At 33.8% G+C, this 24,437-nt stretch overlaps 4 protein-coding genes across 6 annotated transcripts; 1 reads left to right on the top strand and 3 right to left on the bottom strand.

Annotated features, from left to right (window-relative positions):
* Positions 1-177: 177 nt before the first annotated feature.
* LOC123913561 lies at positions 178-7,059 on the bottom strand. 2 transcript variants are annotated; one of them, XM_045964343.1, is made up of 16 exons: positions 6,615-7,059; positions 6,287-6,532; positions 5,607-5,830; positions 5,453-5,519; positions 5,300-5,374; positions 5,057-5,199; positions 4,913-4,979; positions 4,696-4,778; positions 4,047-4,220; positions 3,555-3,948; positions 3,372-3,466; positions 3,216-3,259; positions 1,777-2,002; positions 1,514-1,658; positions 1,242-1,372; positions 178-535 (listed from the first exon to the last, which is right to left on the bottom strand). In XM_045964343.1, exons 1-16 carry the CDS (start codon positions 6,661-6,663, stop codon positions 377-379), a joined length of 2,322 nt encoding a protein of 773 aa, XP_045820299.1. In that variant the 5' UTR covers positions 6,664-7,059; the 3' UTR covers positions 178-376. The 2 variants fall into 2 exon arrangements, with proteins under 2 accessions (XP_045820299.1, XP_045820300.1); XM_045964344.1 differs by having other exon boundaries at positions 5,607-5,824; positions 6,615-7,055.
* Positions 7,060-7,913: 854 nt separating this feature from the next.
* LOC123913560 lies at positions 7,914-14,142 on the bottom strand. Of its 2 annotated transcripts, none has more exons than XM_045964341.1 (16): positions 13,736-14,142; positions 13,409-13,654; positions 12,771-13,051; positions 12,616-12,682; positions 12,469-12,537; positions 12,226-12,374; positions 12,087-12,153; positions 11,805-11,896; positions 11,523-11,696; positions 11,036-11,429; positions 10,853-10,947; positions 10,697-10,740; positions 9,461-9,665; positions 9,163-9,307; positions 8,890-9,020; positions 7,914-8,394 (listed from the first exon to the last, which is right to left on the bottom strand). In XM_045964341.1, the coding sequence occupies exons 1-16, from the start codon at positions 13,782-13,784 to the stop codon at positions 8,233-8,235; spliced, it is 2,370 nt and encodes a 789-aa protein (XP_045820297.1). In that variant the 5' UTR covers positions 13,785-14,142; the 3' UTR covers positions 7,914-8,232. The 2 variants fall into 2 exon arrangements, with proteins under 2 accessions (XP_045820297.1, XP_045820298.1); XM_045964342.1 differs by having other exon boundaries at positions 12,771-13,045; positions 13,736-14,112.
* A 1,504-nt stretch (positions 14,143-15,646) lies between these two features.
* On the top strand, positions 15,647-17,404 carry LOC123913991 (60S ribosomal protein L6-3-like). Its single transcript, XM_045964944.1, has 4 exons — positions 15,647-15,974; positions 16,268-16,374; positions 16,774-16,955; positions 17,049-17,404. The coding sequence occupies exons 1-4, from the start codon at positions 15,718-15,720 to the stop codon at positions 17,202-17,204; spliced, it is 702 nt and encodes a 233-aa protein (XP_045820900.1). The 5' UTR covers positions 15,647-15,717; the 3' UTR covers positions 17,205-17,404.
* Positions 17,405-18,592: 1,188 nt separating this feature from the next.
* Positions 18,593-21,602, bottom strand: LOC123913990. The gene is made up of 3 exons (XM_045964943.1): positions 21,324-21,602; positions 20,065-20,316; positions 18,593-18,789 (listed from the first exon to the last, which is right to left on the bottom strand). The coding sequence occupies exons 1-3, from the start codon at positions 21,339-21,341 to the stop codon at positions 18,742-18,744; spliced, it is 318 nt and encodes a 105-aa protein (XP_045820899.1). The 5' UTR covers positions 21,342-21,602; the 3' UTR covers positions 18,593-18,741.
* Positions 21,603-24,437: the final 2,835 nt, after the last annotated feature.

Raw genomic sequence — 24,437 nt, 5'->3', positions numbered from 1 at the left:
AACTAAAACAGTATGAGGAATCATAACGATTAACGATTATTCATCAACTTTGTTATTGTTATTGGGGTCACTCAACTCTAATTCTGCAAAAATCATGGATATGAATTGTGTGATATTCACCACACAATTGTTTGAATTATGTGCATTACTGATTCGTAAAAAAATTGCCTTGAAGTGTTCATCAGAAATTGAATGATAAATCGTATTGGCAAAACTTATAAATCAATTGCAGTGTTCATCATGTGATACTCACCATACAATATGATAATAAATATCCTAGACAACAAAATTAGAATCAATCAGCAAAAAACTAAAATATCACCTAAACTTCAATTTAAAAAATGAGATCAACATTGTTGGTTATCATTCTTTATCACTAAATAGAACTTTGATACTGAGACCATTTTAGTAATGGATCTTCACCATCGTCGTCATCATCATCGTCATCATCAGATTGCCCTGGAACTGGCATAGAATCTTCCTGATCTTTAACATTGATGTGGTCCTGCTCCTGCTGAGGTTTTGCAACCTCTTCCTGCATTCAGATAACAAGAGTCGTGAAAATTAGCAAAGTCATTTACGGGATAGAGAAATATTCGAGTTTAGAAGGCTACAAAGGTATATTTAATCATGTCAGGAAGGGCTTGACAGTTATAGTTGCTTTATTTGCTAAGTTATGTGACGAAAGGTTTAACGTCATATCACAGGCAAGATAGTAAACTGCAATGTTGCCCGTACCCCTCTGCTACATAGACTACGAGAGAGGAGTACAAGAGGGAGTGGCAGGGAATATAACATTTCAAGCAATAATTGGCATAACTGCCTTTCAATTATGCCTTCTCCTTATACTGCACTGGGTTTTCTTTGTTGGAGGATTTCTGACCACTACCACATTTACAAAATTCATAAATAAAACATTAATTTATCAAAAAGAAACAAGAGAACGATGAATTGAGGCAAATGACTTCGCATCCTTGCAGAAATAAAAATAACTCGGCCAGCTGAACTTCAAAGCAGATGATATCTAATGATCTAGGGTAAGAGCTTTAAGAAACGAAGGACTGAACCAAGTAAAAGCCTTAATTTTGGTAAATATAAGAATATTTCCACATTTGCACATGAAAACATCATGCAATAAGAATATTTCTTGATAAATATAGCATTTTCTAAGAAAATTACCATAAACCGTGTGCGTGAAAACAATAGTGACATTAAAAGATAAAACAAAACTGTATGCATACATTAGTTCCAGGTGTCGTCGGCTCCTCAACCTCCTCCCCAGGCATTAAATCTGAGGCATCTCCAGCAGCATCTTGTTCTTCCTTAGACTTTTGAATCTGTCTCTCAATCACCAATTTAAATAAAGAAAGATCTACAAGAGAGAATAATATAGATTTTATTCAGTAGAGTTTTATTCCCTCGTCAAGGAGTGTATAAAGAACATTAAACAATTTTAATCTAATAGTTAGCCAAGTAGAGTAAACAACATAGAAAAGTAACTAGAGAGTTTAACCTTTTGTAGGATTATTCACAGCATCAGATAACAGTAAAGGATGTTGCCGCTCTTCCTTCTTGTACTTCAACTTAATTTGATGACGTGTTTTATCAGGGAAAAGCTGTTGTATCATAGTAAAATCTGTGCCAAACTGCCTAATAGCCTATGTTTAAAAAATGAAAAGTTAATTTTTTGAAAAGGACAGCCCTTCCTCCCATCCCCTCCTTTCCCAAAACCCAAAATAACAATTACTGTGCGCATAACAGTGTTTAAGAAAATACCTCGTAAAACTTTTCAGTATCTCCTGTTGACCATTTTCCCCTAGGTGTCTTCTCCATGAATGACTGGTAATTCAATAAAGGAGCAGTTGATGTAATATTTTCACTGGCTTGATATTGACCATCATATGGGTCTTTATAACCATCATATGGGTCTCTATAACCATCATCTGACCCATAAAACTCCTCTTCATTATTAACATCAGTCTCATGAAGAAAATCCCCATCACTGCATACAAACATTTTGAGAAATGAAATCTATATAGAATACTGCATATGACTAAACAGTGACAGTAACAACAGCCGGTGGATAGTATGAAGTGCATTTTCTATATATTGTTTTCCCTTTTCCTTTTTGTTCAATACTACTGAGGAGAGGGAGTTGTGGTTTGAATGCATGAAGTGCCTTGATGAATACCAAAAACATTTATATCCCTAACATTTTACTGGCTGACTTTCATCAAAGAATGCTGCTGAGTTTTAGAGAAAATGAGATTGGGCCAGAAAGAAAATGGTGTGTTATTCACCAAATGATTCTGATAGATTTACTAGTATTAATACTAGAGTGGCTGCTGTAACTAACTAATAGAATCAGTTACGGCAGTTATTACAGTTGTACAGTAGTTTCTAACTTATGAGTAAACAGAAGATAGCTATATAAATTGCACTGTGTAGTTATACTTTCGTACTGTCACATCTACCATCCTCCGTGCCTCAACCCACCTAAACCAAATTTCTGAAGGATTAAAACAATGGACTTCTTGACAACATGGCAATCCATTTAGTCAAAATATTGACTTTTTGAACAACTTCATATGATAGAATCATTGAATGAAAGATGTAGTGTATGCCATATGATGGCTACTGTGCAGGGCATTCACATGTCTCAAACAACAACAAAAAAAGGATTTTTGTCATGTTGAGTTGGTTTGTCAACATTTTCAGATATCTCTTAATTCAATAGCATGAGAATGTATGAATCATACATCAAGTATTATTCTAGTATACAAGATGTTTACTGTGATATACGCTAGCAGCATAATATATTTTCATATATTTTTGCACAAGATAAACATTCCCCAGAAGAGGAGTGCTAGCAACACACTCTTTAACAAACACACTTTAACACACTCTCTTCTATTGGTTAAAATTTATATGGGTCCCATAAAAGTTATATGGGTCCACATTTTTTTATGGGACCCATGTGAATTTCAACCAATAAAAGAGAGTGTGTTAGAGTGTGTTTGTTAAAGAGTGTGTTGCTAGCATTATTCTTCCCGAGAAAATATATGTAGAGAGTTGAGTAATTGTCTACTGAAAGCTAACATGAGAGTAACCGACTCTAACTAACTCTATCAAATAACATATACACCCTAACTTCTTAAGTTACTATCTCGGCTATGTATACTCCAAGAAATACTCTCATAAGCTACGTAGTGTACCTTTGATTGGTGGAAGATGTATTAGTAGTTGTTCCCTCCTTTTTCTACATAGAGAAACAAAAATGGAACAGTTGGTGAAATTTAACCCATACTGCTTAAAATACTTATATAAATTGCTAGCATTGTAACGCGATAATTATATTTGAGAATACTCACCGCCAATCGCTCTTTATGTTCGGCAAGTAAAATAATATCCCTAAGAGGTAATGTTCGTTGATCAAGATATTCATCATTCAGCAAAGCCTTGTCCACTATAAAAATGAAAATACTTTCACAATAAACATATAAAATATAATCATCACGGACAACAGTTAAAAAAATATAGCCTGATAAGTTTACCACATCTTTTTTTTCGCCGAGATGAATGTGGGAACTTTTTAGGAGGTTTTTCAGTAACCTTGTCTAAATCATCATTAGCCTTCTTGCGTTTTCCAGATGTTTTTCCATTTTTAGCCACAGATTTCTTCTTTGAACTTGTTGATGCTCTTTTTTTCTTGGATGAATTATCCACTTCGTTCTCATCGTCATTTTCTTCAAGTTCATCTCCATCAAACTCATAAGGAGGGTCGAGGACATCATCATTGTCCTCAATAGGCTCATTCAATGAGTTTTTAGCAGGTTTACGAACCGATTGTTTTCTCGGCTTCCTTGAGGTTTTACCACCTTTATCTTCCACACCAGCAATAGAGGATCTTTTATTCTTCTTTCCAGATTTTTTCCTCTCGTTAGCATCCTGAGAAAAATTGCAAATAAAATGACAAATCATCTACACAATCAGATTCACAAATCAGAGAAGTGAAAAAATGACAAATCATAACAACAGATATTTACTTCTTTCTCCCCAGTACCGTCTTGCTGCATAAGGTCCGCCAATGTGGGACTATCTGCAGAATTTGTCAACACTTCATGCCTTGGAATTTCAGATGTTGGATCTGTGCCAGATTTCATGGATTGATAATCATAGACATTGTCAATTGGGCAGTCAGCATTCAAGTCAGTGCCTTCCTGAAACCAATAATAACCATGGCCATTTTTATACCAAAAAATGATCATTATCTATTGGCAAATGCTAAATAGTGCCCCCGGGGCACTCTTTAAACCCTTAAATAGTAAGTTTTTTTATAGAATTTTTATGGAAATGCATAAAGTCAACGCATTGGAAATTGGAGTGTTTAATTTTTTGAATAAAAAGTTTCTTTTAATGGAATGCTTAAAGAGTGCCCCGGGGGCACTCGTTAGCAAGACCCTTATCTATTTAGCATATATTTAGGAAATTATCTGTTGGAATTAATTAATACAGAGTCACCCTTAGGATTCGATGGGCTTAACATCCCAACCCGTGGCGCTTAGGCGCAGCCCCTTAAAGAACTCTATACTATAAGTGTATTAAGTTGTGCCTTCACTAAAAGCAATTGCTTTTGGTGTAGTGGTAAGCGCTTGATCCTACATTATCATATCCAATAAATCACATAATCTTCACCTGTGTTTCTGTCCTACTATATCCCGGAAGGACAAAATCTTCCTCTGCACCCTTCCCGTTGAAAGATTTAAGATCTGGTTTTCCTACAAACAATTTTTTCCAATCACTACTGAAGAGTGAGAGAGAATAAATGGAAATACAAAACGACTGAAACTCATGCAAGTGCCAAATAGGAATTTGATATAATTAGATAAACTGCAGAGAATTAATAACTCGCCTGTACCAGTTGCAGCTTGGTTGAGAATGTCATCAAGTGATTCTAGCCCGGAAAAAATATCTGCAGTCTATAGGTGTAGGTACAGAATTTATCATTAATAAACAGATTACAGAAACTGAAAAAATAATAGTAAATTTAACTAACCTCTGCAGCTGATTTTCCAAAGCTAGAAGGCAAATCTCTAGTTCCATCATGAACTATAGTCTCTGATGTCATAGCATTCAGGGAATCTGGATGAGAAGGAATAACTGTTTCCAAGCTTGTATTGTCTTCAGAGAATGGCATACCTGAGCTTATACAATAAAACTTATTAGATAAATTGGTTGTCCTGAGAATTCGTGACGTGGGTAAAGGTGAACTTATCATTTGTGCAAGTAGGCAACTCACCAGATGAAGCAGAAGCAGTAGCTGGTGTATTGCTGACTCTAGGCCGTGGCTTAATCTTGGGTTGAAACTTTTTGGCTACAATGAAAACAAATACAGATAAATCATCTTTTCAGGTATATAAAGCAAATTTACAATAACACCAATATTACTAACCATTCCTAGTGCCAGGATCAGGGAGGACATTGCTGAAAGGATCAAACTCAAATTCCGAACACAAGACCTGCACAGGATACCCTCCAAAAGTTGACTACACACATCTGAATCAGTAAAACTACATGGAAGATACAAACAAAATTCAAAATTCTACCTGTGGCAGTTCTCCAGACTCAAAATTTGAATGGATGTTGCTATCAAGAAATGAACCCTCGTTTAGGCTAACTTCCAAACTCTTGTTGATATCAAGAAATGAACCTTCTCCATTTATAGACAGCTCTTTGTTCTTACCTATGGTTGGGCAATTAGTAGATGGAGCAGCCACACTATTCAATACACTCTCTACAGCATTAGCAGGCTGAACTGGTTGTGCTGTTACTAAATCACATGATAGATATGAAATGAATCAGGGTCTGTTTGGAATGGCTTATTTGAGCTTATCTACTGACATAAACACTTGTGAAATTGCTTGGAAGAGCTTATAGAAACAACTCATGACACATCTATAAGTTGTTTTCAGTTTATTTCCATAAGTAATATGGGATAGCATATGATAACAGCTTACAACTTTATATAAATACATTTTGACTTTATTTTATCTTTTGTTATAGAAATAGTTTATACATAATAACTTATAGGCCAAATGCATTTAGGGTCCTTTAAGTTACAAACGTTAAACTTAAAGACTCCTGAATGCATTTGGCCTAAACAGGGCGAAGAGCAAATTTAAAACAAGAAATGTCCTACCTATCCTACACCCTATAACACATATACTAGTTCTATATAAAAAAACTAAGCTTCAAACTTGCAAACAATGTCAATAACATATCTTACCGTTATTGACATCAGGATTATGATCAGACCTTATAGGTTCTTCAATTGAGGAACTTACAGCAACTACATTCTGAGATTCATTTTGAGAACTTCCTTCAGATTCTTTGTGAGTGGTTGATGAGTCAACAAGCACATTGTTCCCATCTTTAGAAGAAACTGCATTTTCTGATGATGCAGATACATTCTTTTGAATCGATTGTTTCGGTTTTGGTTTCGCCTTCGGTGCAAACCTTGAACCTGTTTTAGCTACAAAACAATACAGTGTAACCGATCAACCAATACAATACGGAAGATATTGATTCCATTATTGATGGAGATTAGCACTTACCACGTGTAGTAGGAACAATAGTATCAATATCATCAAAAAAATCATCCATTAAGAAATTAATTAGATTGTATAGAATCGTATCGATGCGAAGCAATTCAAACACTGATGCGTAGCCTTTAGCCGGAGGAGTTATGGCCGGAAATCGCGCCGGTATTGCAAATCACGCGCGCTGCCGGAAAGAGGGAGGGAAATCGGAAAATTTGAAAAAAGTTCAGTCCGGCGGAAACTCCGGCAGCGTTTTCCGGGAAGTCGAGTTCAGTGTAACTCCAACTTAGAGCGAAACCGCAGCGGTTGCATTTTGTTGTATTTTTATTTGTTGGAGATGCTGATTTTTTCTGCTTTTTTAGGGTTTAATATTTTCTATATTTTATAATTAACAATTTTATTGATAGCATATATGGTCAGAAGTTGCGTTTCGGAAACATTTGAGAGATTGGTCGTGGGTTCGTTACTCGTCTTTTTGAACTAATAAATTATGGAGAATGTTAACATGTGCATATATGACACATGTTAAGGTAGTAAAAATAGAAATTATGCCTTAGAATTTGTGCATTTTTAACTTTTCAAGCATTAAATGTCTTATATCATTAAATGTTAAATTTCTATATTAAGATACTTTATCATGTGCCCTATATGCACATGTTAACAAGACCCATAAATTATTTATTGTTAAAATGTGGTTATATTTTGTCAATTTCATGGAGTATTTTGTTTTCTTACCTCAATTGTAATAATTATTTTATTTTAATAAATCAAATATCATAAAATTTATAGATTATCGATGAATAATTATGAGAATTTTTCCCAAAAAAAATAAGACTATAAGGTCTTTTATTAAGTACTAGTAAATTTTTTAATATTGTTGAAAGCCTAAGGCAATTTGTCCGGTTGGCCTTGTACTTGAGCCAACCTGATTGTTATGGTTTTAACTTTTAACTCAAACTCTTTGTTATTCCATAACTCCGAGCTGTTGGTGTAGTTTTAGAAGGAGTTAGTTTATATAGAGTTGATCGATTGATTTATGGGAGACACTTGGAGCCCTCCAATTGGTGTAAGTAGAGGTCCAATAGCTTGTCGCCATTTTGTGCTTCATGGAGCTCTCCAATTGGTGCAAGTAGAGGTTCAATAGAATTGAAGTCACTTGCTCATTGGGTACATGTGTCACACGAGGATTGAATTGCTAAAACATGTGTGTCAATGGGCGATAGGGCAAGGCACTATATCTTTCACTTCAATATTTGTGAAATTGTGATGTCGAGATAGAAACTCATAAAAGCTGATAAAAATATATACATTTGCTGATACTTACGATGATTTCTCAAAATACTAACTATCCGAAAAGAGTGGAGATTATAGTACATTAGTACTCATTATAGTACCTAATCAATTACTGCCTTCAGGACAATAATGTATGTCTCAGAAACAATCTGAGTTATCAATTTACCAAACTTATATACCAATGTGTTATGCGTGCAACTTACAAAAGAGAAATAATAAATATATCCTAGACTATGAAATTAGAAGTTGGCAAAGTGATTTCACAAATCAATTGGCGAAAAACTAAAATATCACCTAAACTTCAATTTAAAAAATGAGATCAACATAGCATTCTTTATCACTAAATAGAACTTTGATACTGAGACCAATCTAGTAACTGATGTTCACCACCATCATCATCATCGTCGTCGTCAGATTGCCCCGGAACTGGATATGCCACAGAATCTTCCTGATCTTTAACATTGATGTGGTCCTGCTCCTGCTGAGTTGCTGCAACCTCTTCCTGCATTCAGATAATAAGAGTGTTGAAAATTGGCAAGGTCAATTATGCGATAAGAAATATTTGACTTCAGAAAGCTACAAATTAATGGATTTAATCAAGGATATTCTCAATAGTGAGTTTGACAAAATTACAGTGAGCCACCGTGATTTTGCAAAAGCTACACTTTAGCATCAACAAAATCACTGTTCTACTATGATACTAAATATGTCCAAAACAACTCAGCAAGCTGAACTTTAAAGTAAAGATATCTGATGATCTAGGGTAAAATCTTTAAACCCTATGGAAGCATATTTAAGAAATGAAGGACTGAACCAAGTTAAAATGTAAATTTTGATACAAAGACCAGTTAAGCTCTACATTTCCACAGGCAAACAACATGCGACAAGAATATTTCCTTGATAAATATGACATTTTAAAATAAAATTATCATAAACCATGTGCATCAAAAGAGAAATGACATTAAAAGATAAAACCAAACTGGATAAAAGTACATACATTAGTTTCAGGTGTCAGCTCCTCAACCTCCTCCCCTGGCATGAAATCCGAAGCATCTCTAGCAGTATCTTGTTCTGCCTTATTAGAAGTTTGTCCCAGTTTCTCAGCCAGCGATTTAAATTTAGAAAGATCTACAAAAGAGAAGGGTATATAATTGACTCAGAAGAGTTTTATTTGCCCGTCAAGGAGTATATAATAAACCATTCTGAACTTTTATTTCGCCATGAAGTAAACAGTGAGCACAAGCAACACAGAAAATAACTAGAGTTTAACCTGTTGCGTGATTATTCAAAGCATCAGCTAACTGTAAAGGATTTTGCCGCTCTTCCTTCTTGAACTTCAACTTAACTTGACGGCGTGTTTTATTGGGGAAAAAATTTTGTTGTATCATAGCAAAATCTGTTGAAAAGCTAACTGCCTATGTTTAAAAAATGAATAGTTAATTTATTGAAAAAGAAAATTCCTTCCTCCCATTTCCCCAAACCCAAAAAAGACAATTATTAATCTACTATGCATACAACAGTTTTTAAGAAAATGATAGCGCCAGACATTGTAAGAATTATGCAAATACCACATAAAACAGTTCAGTCTCTTGTTTTGACCATTTTGCTCTAGGTGTCTTGTCCATGAATGACTGGTAATTCAATAAAGGAGCAGTTGATGTAATATTTTCACTGGCTTGATATTGATCATCATATGGGTCTCTATAACCATCATCTGACCCATAAAACTCATCTTCATTGTTAGCATCAGCCTCATGAAGAAAATCCCCATTGCTGCATATAAACATTTGAGAAGTGAGATCTATATAGAATACTGCATATGACTCAACAACAACAGTAACATCAGCCAATCGATAGTATCAAGTGCATTTTTCTATATAACGTTTACATTTTCCCTTTTCTTTTTTGTTCAATACTACTGAGGAGAGGGGGAGAGAGAGAGAGAGAGAGAGAGAGAGAGAGAGAGAGAGAGAGAGAGAGAGTTGTGGTCTGAATGCATGAAGTGCCTTGATGAATACAAAAAATAGAAGGGCCTTTCATTTATATCCCTAACATTTTACTCACTAACTGGTTGGTACCTTATATGTCAATTGTAGACCCAATTCTCAAAGGCTCATTTAGAGTCACCAAAAGAGGAAAATTAGAGTTGGGGGGAGAGTTAGTTACAGGGAAAGGGAGAGAGAGTTGAGTTTGTTATATAAAGTGGAGAACACAATTTTGGGGTATCTTTTGGAAAACCAAAATGGTTAGTCATGGATAGAGGAGAATGTCATCTGTAGGAGCTTAGCTCTGTGGGCATTAGGATATTCATCCTTTTGCAGTTACTGAACTAATTCCTCTGTTAATTGCTATGGTGTGAATCGGGTTCGCATCACTGACTCTCATCATACACTTCTGGGAAACGTACTTGTAGTTGGTTTCTCTTAGTTTTAAAGAAAATGAATTGGGTCCAAAAGTTTCTCAACATTTTCAGGTAGTTCTTAATTCAATAGCACGAGACTGTAAAGATTACATTGAATTGTACTAAATAAGGTGTACAGTTGTATACACAAATTTGCCACGTTATCTATGTTCACGTTAAAAATAGATAAAACATTACCCACAAAATACATGTTAACAGCTGTGTGATTTTCATACTTAAAGCTATTAGAATGGTAACTGACCCTATCAAATACAATGAATATATACTGAGTTTTCAAAACAAAAAAAAAATACAATCAATATACATATATACCTTCACTTCATAATTTACTAGCTACGCTATGTATACACCAATAAATATACTCATAAGCTATGTAGTGTACCTTTGATTGGTGGAAGATGTATTAGTAGTTGTTCCCTCCTTTTTCTAAATAGAGAAACAAAAATGGAACAGTTGGTGAAATTTAACCCATACTGCTTAAAATACTTATATGAATTGATAGCATTGTAACGCGATAATTATATTTGAGAATACTCACCGCCAATCGCTCTTTATGTTCTGCAAGTAAAATAATATCCCTGAGAGGTAATGTTCGTTGATCAAGATATTCATCATCCAGCAAAGCCTTGTCCACTATAAAAATGAAAATGCTTTCACAATAAGCATATAAAATATAATCATCACAGACAACAGTTAAAAAAATATAGCCTGATAAGTTTACCACATCTTTTTCTTCGCCGAGATGAATGTGGGAACTTTTTAGGAGGTTTTTCAGTAACCTTGTCTAAATCATCATTAGCCTTCTTGCGTTTTCCAGATGTTTTTCCATTTTTAGCCACAGATTTCTTCTTTGAACTTGTTGATGCTCTTTTTTTCTTGGATGAATCATCCACTTCGTTCTCATCGTCATTTTCTTCAAGTTCATCTCCATCAAACTCATAAGGAGGGTCGAGGACATCATCATCGTCCTCAATAGGCTCATTCAATGAGTTTTTAGCAGTTTTATGAACTGATTGTTTTCTCGTCTTCCTTGAGGTTTTACCACCTTTATCTTCCACACCAGCAATAGATGATCTTTTATTCTTCCTTACAGATTTTTTTCTCTCATTCGCATCCTGAGAAAGATTGCAAATAAAATGACAAATCATCTACACAATTCACAAATCAGAGAAGTGAGAAAATGACAAATCATAACAACAGATATTTACTTCTTTCTCTCCAGTACCGTCTTGCTGCATAAGGTCAGCCAATGTGGGACTATCTGCAGAATTTGTCAACCCTTCATGCCTTGGAATTTCAGATGTTGGATCTGTGCCAGATTTCATGGATTGATAATCATAGACATTGTCAATTGGGCAGTCAGCATTCAAGTCAGCGCCTTCCTGAAACCAATAATAACCATGGCCATTTTTATACCAAAAAAAATGATCATTATCTATTTAGCATATATTTAGGAAATTATCACATCCAATAAATCACATAATCTTCACCTGTGTTTCCGACCTACTTTTGCTATCATATCCTGGAAAGACTAAATTTTCCTCTGCGCCCTTCACATTGAATGATTTAAGATCTGGTTTTCCTACAAACAATTTATTCCAATTACTACTGAAGAATCCCAGGGTCACGTACTAACAATTGGCCAAAAGCCAATTAAACATGAGTGAGAGAATAAATGGAAATACAAAACGACTGAAACTCTTGTAAGCGCTAAAGAGGAGTTTGAAAAGTGATGATGTAATTTGATAAACTGAAGAGAATTAATAACTCACCTATTCCAGTTGAAGCTTGGTTGCGAATGTCATCTAGTGATTCTAGCCCGGAAAAAATATCTGCTGTCTGTAGGTGTAGGTACGAAATTTATCATGGTTAATGAAACTGAAAAAAAAATGATAGTGAATTTAACTTTACCTCTGCAGCTGATTTACCAAAGCTAGAAGGTAAATCTCTAGTTCCATCATGAACTACAGCCTCTGATGTCAGAGCATTCGGGGAATCTGGATGGGAAGGAATAACTGCTTCCAAGCTTATATTGTCTTCAGAAAACGGAATACCTAAGCCTATACAATCAAACTTATTAGATAAATAGGTTGTTCTAAGAATTCCTAACGCATGTAAAGGTAAACTTATCATTTGTGCAAGCAGGCAACTCACCAGATGACGCAGTAGCTGGTGCATTGCTGACTCTAGGCCGTGGCTTAATCTTGGGTTGAAACTTTTTGGCTATAATGAAAACAAGTACAAATAAATTATCTTTTCAGGTATATAAAGCAAATTTACAATAACACCAATATTACTAACCATTCCTAGTGCCTGGATCAGGGAGGACATTGCTGAAAGGATCAAACTCAAATTCCGAAGACAAGACCTGAACAGGGTATCCTCCGTAAGTTGACTACACAAATCTGAAGCAGTAAATCTACATGGACGATACAAATAAAAATTCAAAATTCTACCTCTTGCACTTCTCCAAACCCAAAATTTGAATGTATGTTGCTCTCATATATTCCAGTTACAGTGTTACTGTCGCCTGAAGCACTTTTGAAGCCCACATTTAGGCTAACTTCCGATGAATTATCAATAACTTCCAAACTCTTGTTGCGATCAAGAAATGAACCTTCTACATTTGCAGGCAGTTCATTGCTCCTACCTATGGTTGCGCAGTTGGTAGATGGAGCAGCCACATTATTCAATACACTCTCTACAGCATTAGCAGGCTGAACTGGTTGCGCTGTTACTAAATCGCATGATAGATATGAAATGAATCAGGGTCTGTTTGATTGACTTATTTGAGCATATCTACTGACATAAGCACTTGTGAGGTTGTTTGGAAGAGTTTATTGAAACAACTTATGAAATGTCTACAAGTTGTTTTCAGCATATTTCCACAAGCTCTACTGGATAGCATAAGATAACAGCATACAGCTTTATATAAATACAGCTTGACTTTATTTTATCTTTTGTTATAGAAATAGCTTATATACATATTAATTTATAGGCCAAATGCATTAATGTGTCCTTATATAATAAATACAAGTTCCATATGAAGAAAAGAAGCTTCAAACATGCAAACAATGGCAATAACATAACTTACCGTTATTGACATTGATATGACGATTATGACCAGAGCTTATAGGTTCTTCAACTGAGGAACTTACAGCAACTACATTATGAGATTCATTCTGAGAAATTCCTTTAGACTCTTTGTTAGTGGTTGATGAATCAACAAGCACATTGTTCCCATCTTTAGATGAAATTACATTTTCTGATGATGCAGATACATTCTTTTTAATAGGTTGTTTCGGTTTAGCCTTTGGCGCAAACCTTGAACCTGTTTTAGCTACAAAACAATACAGTGTAACCGATCAACCAGTAGAATACGAAGATATTGATTCCATTATTGATGGAGATTAGCACTTACCACGTGTAGTAGGAACAATAGTATCAATATCATCAAAAAAATCATCCATTAAGAAATTAATTAGATTTTATAGCTTCGTATCGATGCGAAGCAATTCATACACTGATGCGTAGCCTTTAGCAGGAGCGGTTATTGTCGAAAATCGCGCCGGAATTGCAATCGCGCGCGCTGCCGGGAAGAAGAAGGAAAATCGGAAAATTTGAAAAAAGTTCAGTCCGGCGGAACTCCGGCCAGACGAGTTCAGTGCAACTCCAACTTAATTTCTGTTCGGTTACGCGATTTTCCGGTGAGTTGTTTTTTCAGGAGCGGTTTATCGCGGTGGCGCCTGCGGTTTTTGTTTTTTCATTTGATGGCGTGCCAGTTTTGTTTTTATTAGGGTTTAATTCTTCAAACAAAATGGTTTTAAACCGTTAGTTTTGGATGGCCCAGTGGTTGTATTATTCATCGTTTCGGTGGGAAGAGGCTTGAGATCGCTTGTTCGAGTCTCATTGGTACATTTTTGTATCTATTTTTTGTTTTTTTTTCTCATTATATATACTTTTTGTTTTTTTTTGTAAATCAAAGCTAACATCTGCGTGTAAGAGGTTAAGATCCATTTAAGGGGTTGACAAACCAAGTCGCGTAACCAAGATATTGCCGCTTTCAAGCTCCACGCCTCAGCTTCGCGTGGTAGAGGATTCCCATAATTCCACATCTTTTGAGCACGGATGAAATTTTCTCTATGATCTTGTATGCACATATCTACTCAAAAACGATTTTGCTCCTTAAACATCGCTACATCAACGTTACACTTGTACATTCCTTGCTTCGGCGGTATCCACTTTTCGTGTCGAGTTGTTGTTGTTGTTCCTATACCAGTACCGACCCCTATAACAGTCTTCTTTCCACCATTTGATAGCTCCAAATTCGCTTTGGTTTGTTGTTGTTGTCGAGTATTATCGAGTGCTTATATTAAATCAAAAAAAAAAATGAAAAAAAAGTACAATTAAGTTTTTTTTTTATTTTTCATTTTTAGTGCTCGAATTTCAACTTATGCATATTATAATGTTATAATGTAATGTCAAAATTTAAAAATTTAAAAGTGACATTTACATAATTGTACTCGGTATCTTGGAGTTTGTAACACCTACACACAATGTGTTGGGAAAACAAGCATAGAGAAAATAAAAGAGCACAATCAACAACATAAGAATATAACGTGGAAACTCCAAAACCGAAGAAAAAACAACGGCCGTTGTCAAAACCGACAACTAGAGAATAAACACTATGTGAGAATTGTTACAATACATAGACTTCACTCTCAACCACCTCATGCTCGAGTACACCCACACTCTCCAAAGTAAGAAAACAACACAAATATAAACTTGGTGTTTACAAGTGCTACTGTTTGGTGTGTTGAAACAAGGAACTTGAGGTATCTTTATATATCATTAAGCTCCTCCACTATTCACTTTTATAAGCAATTGAGACTTCTCAAATATAATTTCTTCGACCTTTTTTTCCTTCATTAGCAATGTTGGACTTACATCGCAATCAATCCCAACACAATATACACATCTAATTCTAATATATTGCTTAGTGTGATGTTATTAAGAAAAATAAAGATTAGCATATTTTCAACCATGGGTGAATTTAAAACAAGTCATCAAAATCGAACAAAACTATATATGATTTTATATTTCAGTTGGGTGATTTTTTAAGTGAAAATTTGATCTAAACCGCACTGTGAACACCCTACTACAACTACAAGGAATAAAAATCTAAAAAATGTGTTTTTTTTGGTTAAAAAAATGACTTTGAACTGGGCTTGGACCTAAAAGTAAACGAAAACGGGCCGTGGGCAAAATGTAGAGATTCGGGTTAAACGAACAAAGCCCATTACATTACATAGATTTATTTCCACCCAACACAAAACCCTCTCCTCCTCGCTCTCATTTGCGCAGAGACAGAAAATTAGGGTTTGCATTTTGTAGCAGCAAGCAATGGCGCCGAAGCAGAGAACACCTAGAGTTACCAGAAACCCTGATTTGATTAGGGGAATTGGAAAGTTCTCAAAGTCTCAGATGTACCACAAGAGAGGTATCTGGGCTATTAAGGCCAAAAACGGCGGCGTTTTACCTCGTCATGATCCTAAACCTAAACCTGAATCTCCTGCTGAGAAACCACCCAAATTTTACCCTGCTGATGATGTGAAGAAACCTCTTCGCAACAAGCATAAGCCTAAGCCTACTAAGCTCAGGTTAGTTTTCACTACGAACCTCTCTTTCAATTTCAATTATTTATATCTTTTAGGGTTTATTAGGTTTTGTGCTTTGTAGTTCATTTTTGTTTTAATTTAATTAATTAATTATTAGGTTTTGTTTGAGTTCATTGGGATCCGTAATATGTTTATAGTGTGTTGGAATTTTTGACGCATTTGTAGATGGAAAAATGATTTTTTTTATCACTATAATTTATGTCCCTTTTATTTTATGTGGATTTTTGTTCATGATTTTGATATAAATTTTGAACCTTTTTTTTTTCTGTCTTCAGGGCCAGCATTACTCCAGGGACAGTGCTGATTATTCTTGCTGGTAGATTTAAGGGCAAGAGGGTGGTGTTTTTGAAGCAACTTCCATCTGGATTGCTTCTTGTGACTGGTAATTTTGTTATCTATTACTTTACATTTCGTGGTTTGTAAGTGATTCCAGATAATTGATTGGCAAGGTTTCATGTAACTGCTTTGTTGATCATGCCTGTCGATTAAATTTATGATTTTACTCTTTATATGTATTAGGAAATTAGGTAATCAAATTTAGAAGTGTTGATGAGATATATACTCGTTTCGACTCATACTCAATGTTGTCTATTGTTTATTGTTTATCCATTAGTTGTGTGTCTGTTTTTTGTATTACTCTGATGCTTATAGTTATGTCTGTGGCTATGTGCTAGGGTATATGTGATTGGTACCCTTGATTGTTTGACCTTTTCTATGAGTACCCTTAATTTTGTTGAATCTTGTTTGTGTCTTCACTTATTTTTCTTACTTTGTATCTCAGGCCCCTTCAAGATTAATGGAGTTCCTTTGAGACGTGTGAATCAGTCCTATGTGATTGGTACATCTACCAAGGTAGATATCTCTGGTGTTAATGTGGATAACTTTGATGATAAGTACTTTTCAAAGGAAGCTCAGAAAAAGAAGACCAAGGGAGAAGGAGAATTCTTCGAGTCAGACAAGGAGGTGGGATTTTCAAACTTAGTATTCTGCTGATGTTCTTGTGATGCTCAATTGCTTCTGTTCTGTGCACTGATCTTTGCCTTTTCTTGAATGCAGGAGAAAAAGGTGTTGCCTCAGCAAAAGAAAGATGACCAGAAAACTGTGGACGCTGCATTGATAAAGTCAATTGAGAGTGTTCCAGACTTGAAGACTTATCTCGGTGCCAGGTTTTCTCTCAAGGCAGGTGTGAAGCCACACGAGCTACTCTTTTAGTCTGGAGGAAAGAGGAATGTTATGCTTGCGTTTTTATAATTTTTTGTTGATGGAATTTTGTTCAAATAGTGATACTTTCTTAACTTTATTTAAGAGCCTAATTTTGATAGGAAATGGAATTCTGCTGGAGATGTTCCTTCCTGCATTTTTGCTATTGTGAACGTTTTTGTTGATTTTAATGAATTTTAGTTATTCTGTGAGGCTTTCATCTTTAGTATGCCAAAGGAGTTTTTTTTCAGCAAGGAAGTAGATGGAAAGTTCCCTCTTCCGGGATGGCAAAAATGATACTCCCTCCGGTTCTAAATATAAGAGAAAATCCATTTTTTAGATTCATTGTCAATCTAATGTATTTGGTCTATATTATAGGCTAGATAGATTGAATTATCAGTGAATCTAAAAAGTAGATTGTCTCTTATATTTATGACCGGAGGGAGTAATCCCTTTCCCTATAGGAGATGAAATAGAAAGTTCCTAATGGGAGATGGAACTTGCTTGGAGTATTTAAGTTTTTTTTTTTTTTTGAAACATGGAGTATTTAAGGTTTTAATTAACGCAAATATGTGCTTTAAAAAATAACGAAGATGAAGTCCACGGGGCTGAAGGTACTATGGATCCTTTGCCGGTCTTGCTTATAGCTCGTGATGTGCGCGTTGCTTACGTCTTAACGTCTTATAGTCTAGGCTTGAGTATGATAACATACACACTTCCCTTTAATCCATAAGCCTTCTTATTAGTTGTAGGGTTTGGTGTCACGAAATTTACTTGGCTTTGCCAAAAAGCTTCATCTCTAGCTTATAACTTATACTCTTTGCATCCTAAAATATAAGATCTAGTTGACCACTGTATGTATGTCAATGCACAATTTTGATCACTAATATTTTTAATTGTCTATTTGTAAAAATCATAAAAACTTGATATTTTGAAAATATTCATCAAAATAAATCAAACAAAATCTTATACGTTAATGTATACATCTATATGTTACTAAAAAAAAATACGGTCAAAACAAGATAAATGACAAATATTTAGTCAAAGTAGGTCTTATATATTGGGACGAAGGAAGTAACTTTTTAGATCAACTTATAAGATTTTTTAATAAAATAAAATGTGTTCGGCAAAAAAACTAATTTATAACTATTCACACAAGAATAAAAATTTACTTGACAAACAAAAATAAACGAAAATTTTAAGGTCAAGAGGGTATGATTTTATTCATCATATTTTGGAGCTGGATTATAGGTTCATTTGTCAGGACTCAGGAGCACCTTTTAGTACATGATTACCATCTTTACCTCTAATTAGTAATTAATGGATCTATTAGCCAAATTTCAAGCAAAGCAGCAATGACAACTAATTAATTTAATTAACACAGAGAACAATAGAACATGACAAACAGAAAGTTGGTTTTTTTACTCTTAATTTTAAAATCAAGAACAGAGTAAACAGCATATAGTTGTCCCTAAAGAAGCATAAGTGTCCCTATCCAGAATCTTCAGAAAACAATGTTGAGGGAGGGTTGTACGTGTGACCATAGATATTAGGCTTTCACACAACAGTTGAAATAACTGAAGAAGCTCTTCTTTGTCTGTAAAAAATAATTAAATAAATTAACATGATGTAAAAAAGATATACTTCATATTTCAGAATCTACAAATGTATCCGAGATCAAATCTTTACGGATATAAAAAATGAATCTGTAATGCAGCAAATTTGTATTTTATTGATTTATGTATACTAGGCTTTCTCATGACCACATAAAGGGACATATCTCATCACATATCCCCAATGAAAAAGAATGTCATTGCCCCAAACAACCGTTGCATGTGCATCAACTAGAATTACGTGTTGCCTAGGTATCTACTACCAATAATTAAGCATGCCCTCGTACTGTCGTACGTATTTCTTTGGCTGGAAAAATATGTGTATAAGCTAGGAAGCACCGACACTTCTAAGATTAGGCGTGTCCGTGTCGGACACGTGTTCGTGTCCGTGTCCGACACCGACACCGACACTTATGATTACACTAAATTATGTTATTTTTCCAAATTTTTATTGGTGTCGACGTATCAGTGTCCGTGTCGTGTCCGATGTTCGTGTCATAGTCCGTGCTCCACTAGACTATTAATTCTTGAATGTCATTTCTCCATATCCCAACATTTATTCCATTTTAGTTTTTTTGTCCATGGTCTTAAAGTTTTATTACTAATAATATGTCTGAAAGAATATTGTGATGTCTGCAATATGTTTATGAGTTTATCATTCGATCCATTATAATAGAGATGAATTTGTAAGGTTAGGTTCATGTATCCTAATGTTTCTTTCTAGAAACCTAAATTTTGGTATTGGTAAGAAACCTTCAACGTCAACTCATTTTTTTAATAGGATAAATGAATTGATCAGCGCCTAATTTTTAGGCGGAAAAGCATGTAATAAGGAAAAAGATTGTCTCCAGTGTGTTTTTCACCGGAGAGGGAGCAGTCATCATCCTTACCCTTAAAACACCATATCTAATATTTTTTAATTTTTCATTTTTCAATCTGAGGGCTACAAATTCACTGCACGGTTATGTCAAGGGAGAGAATCCACTCCCATGTAATAATGTAGAGAATTTACCTACGTACACTTTCAAAACATTGTACATTATTATTTTTTCTTGACACACTACATTCTTTCTTTGGCATGCAATAATGTGTATGAGTGGTGCAGTGGAGTATTAGTTCAAACTCCGAGTCCAGTATATAAAATGAAATATTTTTACGAATTGAGCTAAATTCACGAAAATATTTCCTTATTACTTACTTTTATAATTGAGGCAACAAAAAAAAGTAAAATAATTAAGCTAGGAGAAAAATATTGTTACCGTTGGAGAGTGTGTTTGATGATAGCGAGGGATGTGTTGTTGATCACTGCTATGGCTGTGGGTAGTGTTAACACTGCTGGAGTTTGAATCCATATTAAACTCTTCATCATTGCCAAGACTTGCTCTTGAAATATTTGACTTATTATGTTTCCTTGTTTCCCTTATTTTTGAAAAATCAAGTGAGTAATCAGGTACTTGACCCTTTTGATCCCAATCCCCAAACTGTGGCACTGATAACCAACCTGCATTTTTCTACATTCACCATAATATAAGCCCAGGGGATTATTTTGTATATCACTTATATCGGTATGAATTAGTTTTACACAGACATCTAATTAAGATCTACTATTTCATTCTTTTTTGTCTTGTTTTTTTTTTTGACTTGTAACAAAATTCACACACTAAACATTAAGAATTTAAGAATTAGAAAAGTTCAAACACACGTTCCGATATATCAAATATTTTTTCTGAGTTTTATTTACGAGATTGAATAATCTCAACTTTTTCGTTTTTGATGTTACAAAATAGTGAATTTGTCAAAAGTTTATTACTTACAAATTACCACGTGTTAACATGGCACTACTGATTTATAACTATCTTTATGAGAGTGGGTTGATGTGTCAAACTGGTGAATTTGGACCGGATATTTTATAAGGACGATGTATATTCTTTAAATATTTTTTTCATTAAAAAAATTATTTATAAATTTTCTTTTAATAAGAATGCTCATTTAAATAACTTTCCAGGAAATTTAGAAGAAATAAAAAAGGAATTAATAATGGAATATAATAAAAAATAGAATATAATTTATGATTAAATTATGTGATATTAATTAAATGGACAAAAACGAATCCTAGTTCAGAATTTGACTATTTCAAATGGTTGAATGGTGTGAAACTGAAAGGAGTGTGTGATAGCTTGCACAACTGCAACACTGATATTATCGTTTCAAAGCATCTAATCTAACCGTAAGGAATCTTCAAATAACAAAAAAACAAAAATAAAATTAATTAATTAATCCGAGTTGTAAAAAAAGAAGAAAGAATAATAAGAATAACTAGTGATTTTGTGTACATATTAATAATACAATACAAACATAGCTGTGTGTGGATGCATGGCTAATGATAATCAGTTTGTGATCAAAATTGAATATTAGACTCTGTTTCATCTGTTTATGATTGACATGTGATTATAGAAATAAACAAGTAGATAAGCGATTATTGATGAGAGAGAGAGATAGAGGGAGGGAAGTAACTAACCTGTTTGCGAGCGTCCATGAGTGTGCGTGTGTGTGTGTGTGTGTTTGAGATCGAATTTAGAAGAGAAAGGGTTTAGAATTATGGATTAGAGTGAAAAATGAAAAAAAGAGGGGAAAAATAAGCAAGCAAGCAAGCAAACACAGCTAAGCAAATGGGAGAGAAGAGAAGAGAAAGAGAGGTCCCCTCTTCGGTTTGTTTGTGACCGGTAGCAGCGAAAAGGAAAGGAGCTCTGTTATGACTTATGAATGAATTATGAAACTTGTGATTGCACAATGCCTGCCTGCCTATTTCATATATTCAATTCAATCTATTGGTCGCCATGTTATGTCATATATGTGGACGTCACCTTAATTTCGTGGGTAGCGACATTGCATTTTATATGTAAATCACTCAAAATCAATATGCTTTTAATATAATAAAATTGATTACTACCAAAATTATTAATTTCTAACCCTATTTTGCTTTGTGAGGGCAATAAAATATGAGACTAAAGATATAATTAAATCTTATTTATTATTATTAAGAAATCATTTTTATCATTTTTGAGTTAGTTTTTATGAAAATGTTAGAACAAATGAATAGCTCAACTAATTTAAACTAAGGGGGTGTTTGTTTCAAGGCTGTTAATTTTATACTCAGGAATAATAATCCTTGAAAATAATAATGGGAATTTTATGTCTCGCGAACTTAGCTCAGTTGACAAAGATATTACATCATATATGTAGGAGGCCGGGGTTCGAACCTTAGTCATCCCACTTATACAAGTGGAATTTTCAGTCACTAGACTAATTCATAAAAAAAACGGAATTTATTTCTAGCCACTACCCATATATTTCCAGAAATATTATTTTTATACTTGAAACAAACACCTCCTAAGGTTAAAAAAGTTAAAAATGTAAGATTCAAGTTCTATTACTCTTATATTTTAGTATATTATTGAAGGGGATATTAAAATTTGGAAGGTGGTAAACATGAGCATGAATGAATGTGTTGATAATAGTTAGTCCAAAGATTCTTAGGTAAATTCTAACATTATATTAAAATTTAAATTGGACATAATTGATTTTTATAAAATTGCATTACAAATTAAAAACTTCCTCTATTTATGAACATATGATATGATGTATCCCTTCACAAGGGTTCATTGTCTTCTCTTGTTGTATTGGTTCTTTTGGACGTTGTTGAGCAGTGTGCAACGTTGGATTTGGCGTTCTTATTGGCTTTACTTCCATTCCATATCCCCATCTCATATCTTAGTACCTGTTACATGTTTATTAAACTTGGAATTAACATCAGAACGTTAATCTCTCGCCCTAGGGAAGGGCCCTGCTACATGTTTTCCCTATCTTAGCCCTTAATATTCTCTTTATATTTTTTGCGCTTCAGCTAGTAAAAAAAAAAAGTCCGAGACAAAGTGTCAAAAATCACTTAAATTCATACACATAATTTTGAGGTTCTAAGTTTAAAAATATTTGACGGTGTCGGACATAACATTATTAACATTTGTCGATATTCAGTCTAACAATATTTGAATTTGTCAGTTGAATTGAGACGAGTAGACATACATTGTTGAATTAATAAAGCAAAAATATGCTCTTAGTTTCTTAGCTTAATTTCAAATAATAATTTAGTTCTTTATCTTTTTTTTCTCACCGCTTTTATCTTTTTTGGTCTTTCGTTCATGTTTGCATATGATTTTTGAAGCTTCAAATCTATGATTTTCTTTTGAGGCAAAACATATATTTATGATTAAGGGCACACATAAAAATAAAATTATAGATTTGAATCTTGAAATTCATATGCAAACAACGAAAAATGACTTAAATCTCACAAAAAAGATAAAAGACTCCTGATATTAAATTAAGTGACTATAGTAATTTTGCCTAGAATTAATTATTAATATTTGTGAAACTATAATCGATTAAGTCTTATCATTAAATTAAAAAAAAAAATGCTAACTAATACCACATGTCATGGACACTAGTTAAAGGATTAAATATGCTAATTTTTTTAGAATTTGTATAATCAATTTTTTAAATATACAAAAATATATTATTTTCAATTCTAAAAGGACTTTTTTTAATTTATTTCCTAATTAGTAATTGGTGCTCAAGAAGCACTGGTTAACATGATGTTAAAATAATTGCCTTTTCAAAAATAATATTTAGTAAAATAATTGTAGAGTTTTGTTTTTCTTTTTTTTAGGCAGCAGAGAATTGTTTGATTGTGATTACTGTAGTACAGTAGTAACTAATAATTAGCCAATGAATCTGATTTGATAACAGATTTTTGACTAGTAGTAGTAGGTCCCGGTTGATTATGGAATAATTCTTTTTTTTTTTTTTGGTACAAATGGAATAATTCCTTTTATTTATTTAAATTATGGAATAATTTCAACAACAAATTTATGGAATAATTCTTTTTCTTTAAACAAAAATTATGGAATAATTCTAGCAATTGAAAAATTAATAAATAGAGTCACGCCTAGAAATTGACGAATATTTGTTTTATTTTATTAATTAATGGTGGAAATCAATGAATTGAAAAATTCAAAATATTTTTGTCTGCTTGTGTTTGATGAACCAATCTTTCACTTGGATATTTCTTCTAAAGAAATGGTTGAGGTATGCCGAACTTAACCTTTTCTTTCTTTACTAAGGACACTTATATATTTCTTCTAATTTTTTTCACTCCATATTAACCTTCGTCTTTAAGACACATGTAAACTATTTAAAATAAAAGTAAATGTATTTATTCATTTGAGATATTGAATATTGGCTTAAATATCATATCGGTTCCGGTATGTTTTCGTTGTTTTGGTTTTAGTCCATGTATTGTTTTTTTTATTTAAAAAGGTCTCTGCATGTACAAATCATGTTGGTTTTCATCCCTCCCGTCAAATGTCTTCCAAAAAAATTGGTTTTTTTGTTTTTGGTCCTTCATTAATCTAAAATTTTTGGTTTTGGTCATTCATTTGCCACATGTCAAGCCGTTGGTCACGTCAGCATTTTTGTAACGGGAGGGACGAATCAAAAACCCACACGATTTGCATATGCAGGGACTTTTTAAACAAAAATATAATACATAAACTAAAACTAAAAAAGCGGGAACATA

Source organism: Trifolium pratense, linkage group LG3 (genome assembly GCF_020283565.1).
Source record: "Trifolium pratense cultivar HEN17-A07 linkage group LG3, ARS_RC_1.1, whole genome shotgun sequence".
In the NCBI taxonomy this organism is placed as follows: Eukaryota; Viridiplantae; Streptophyta; class Magnoliopsida; order Fabales; family Fabaceae; genus Trifolium; species Trifolium pratense.
This window is presented reverse-complemented; position numbering and strand designations above follow the sequence as displayed.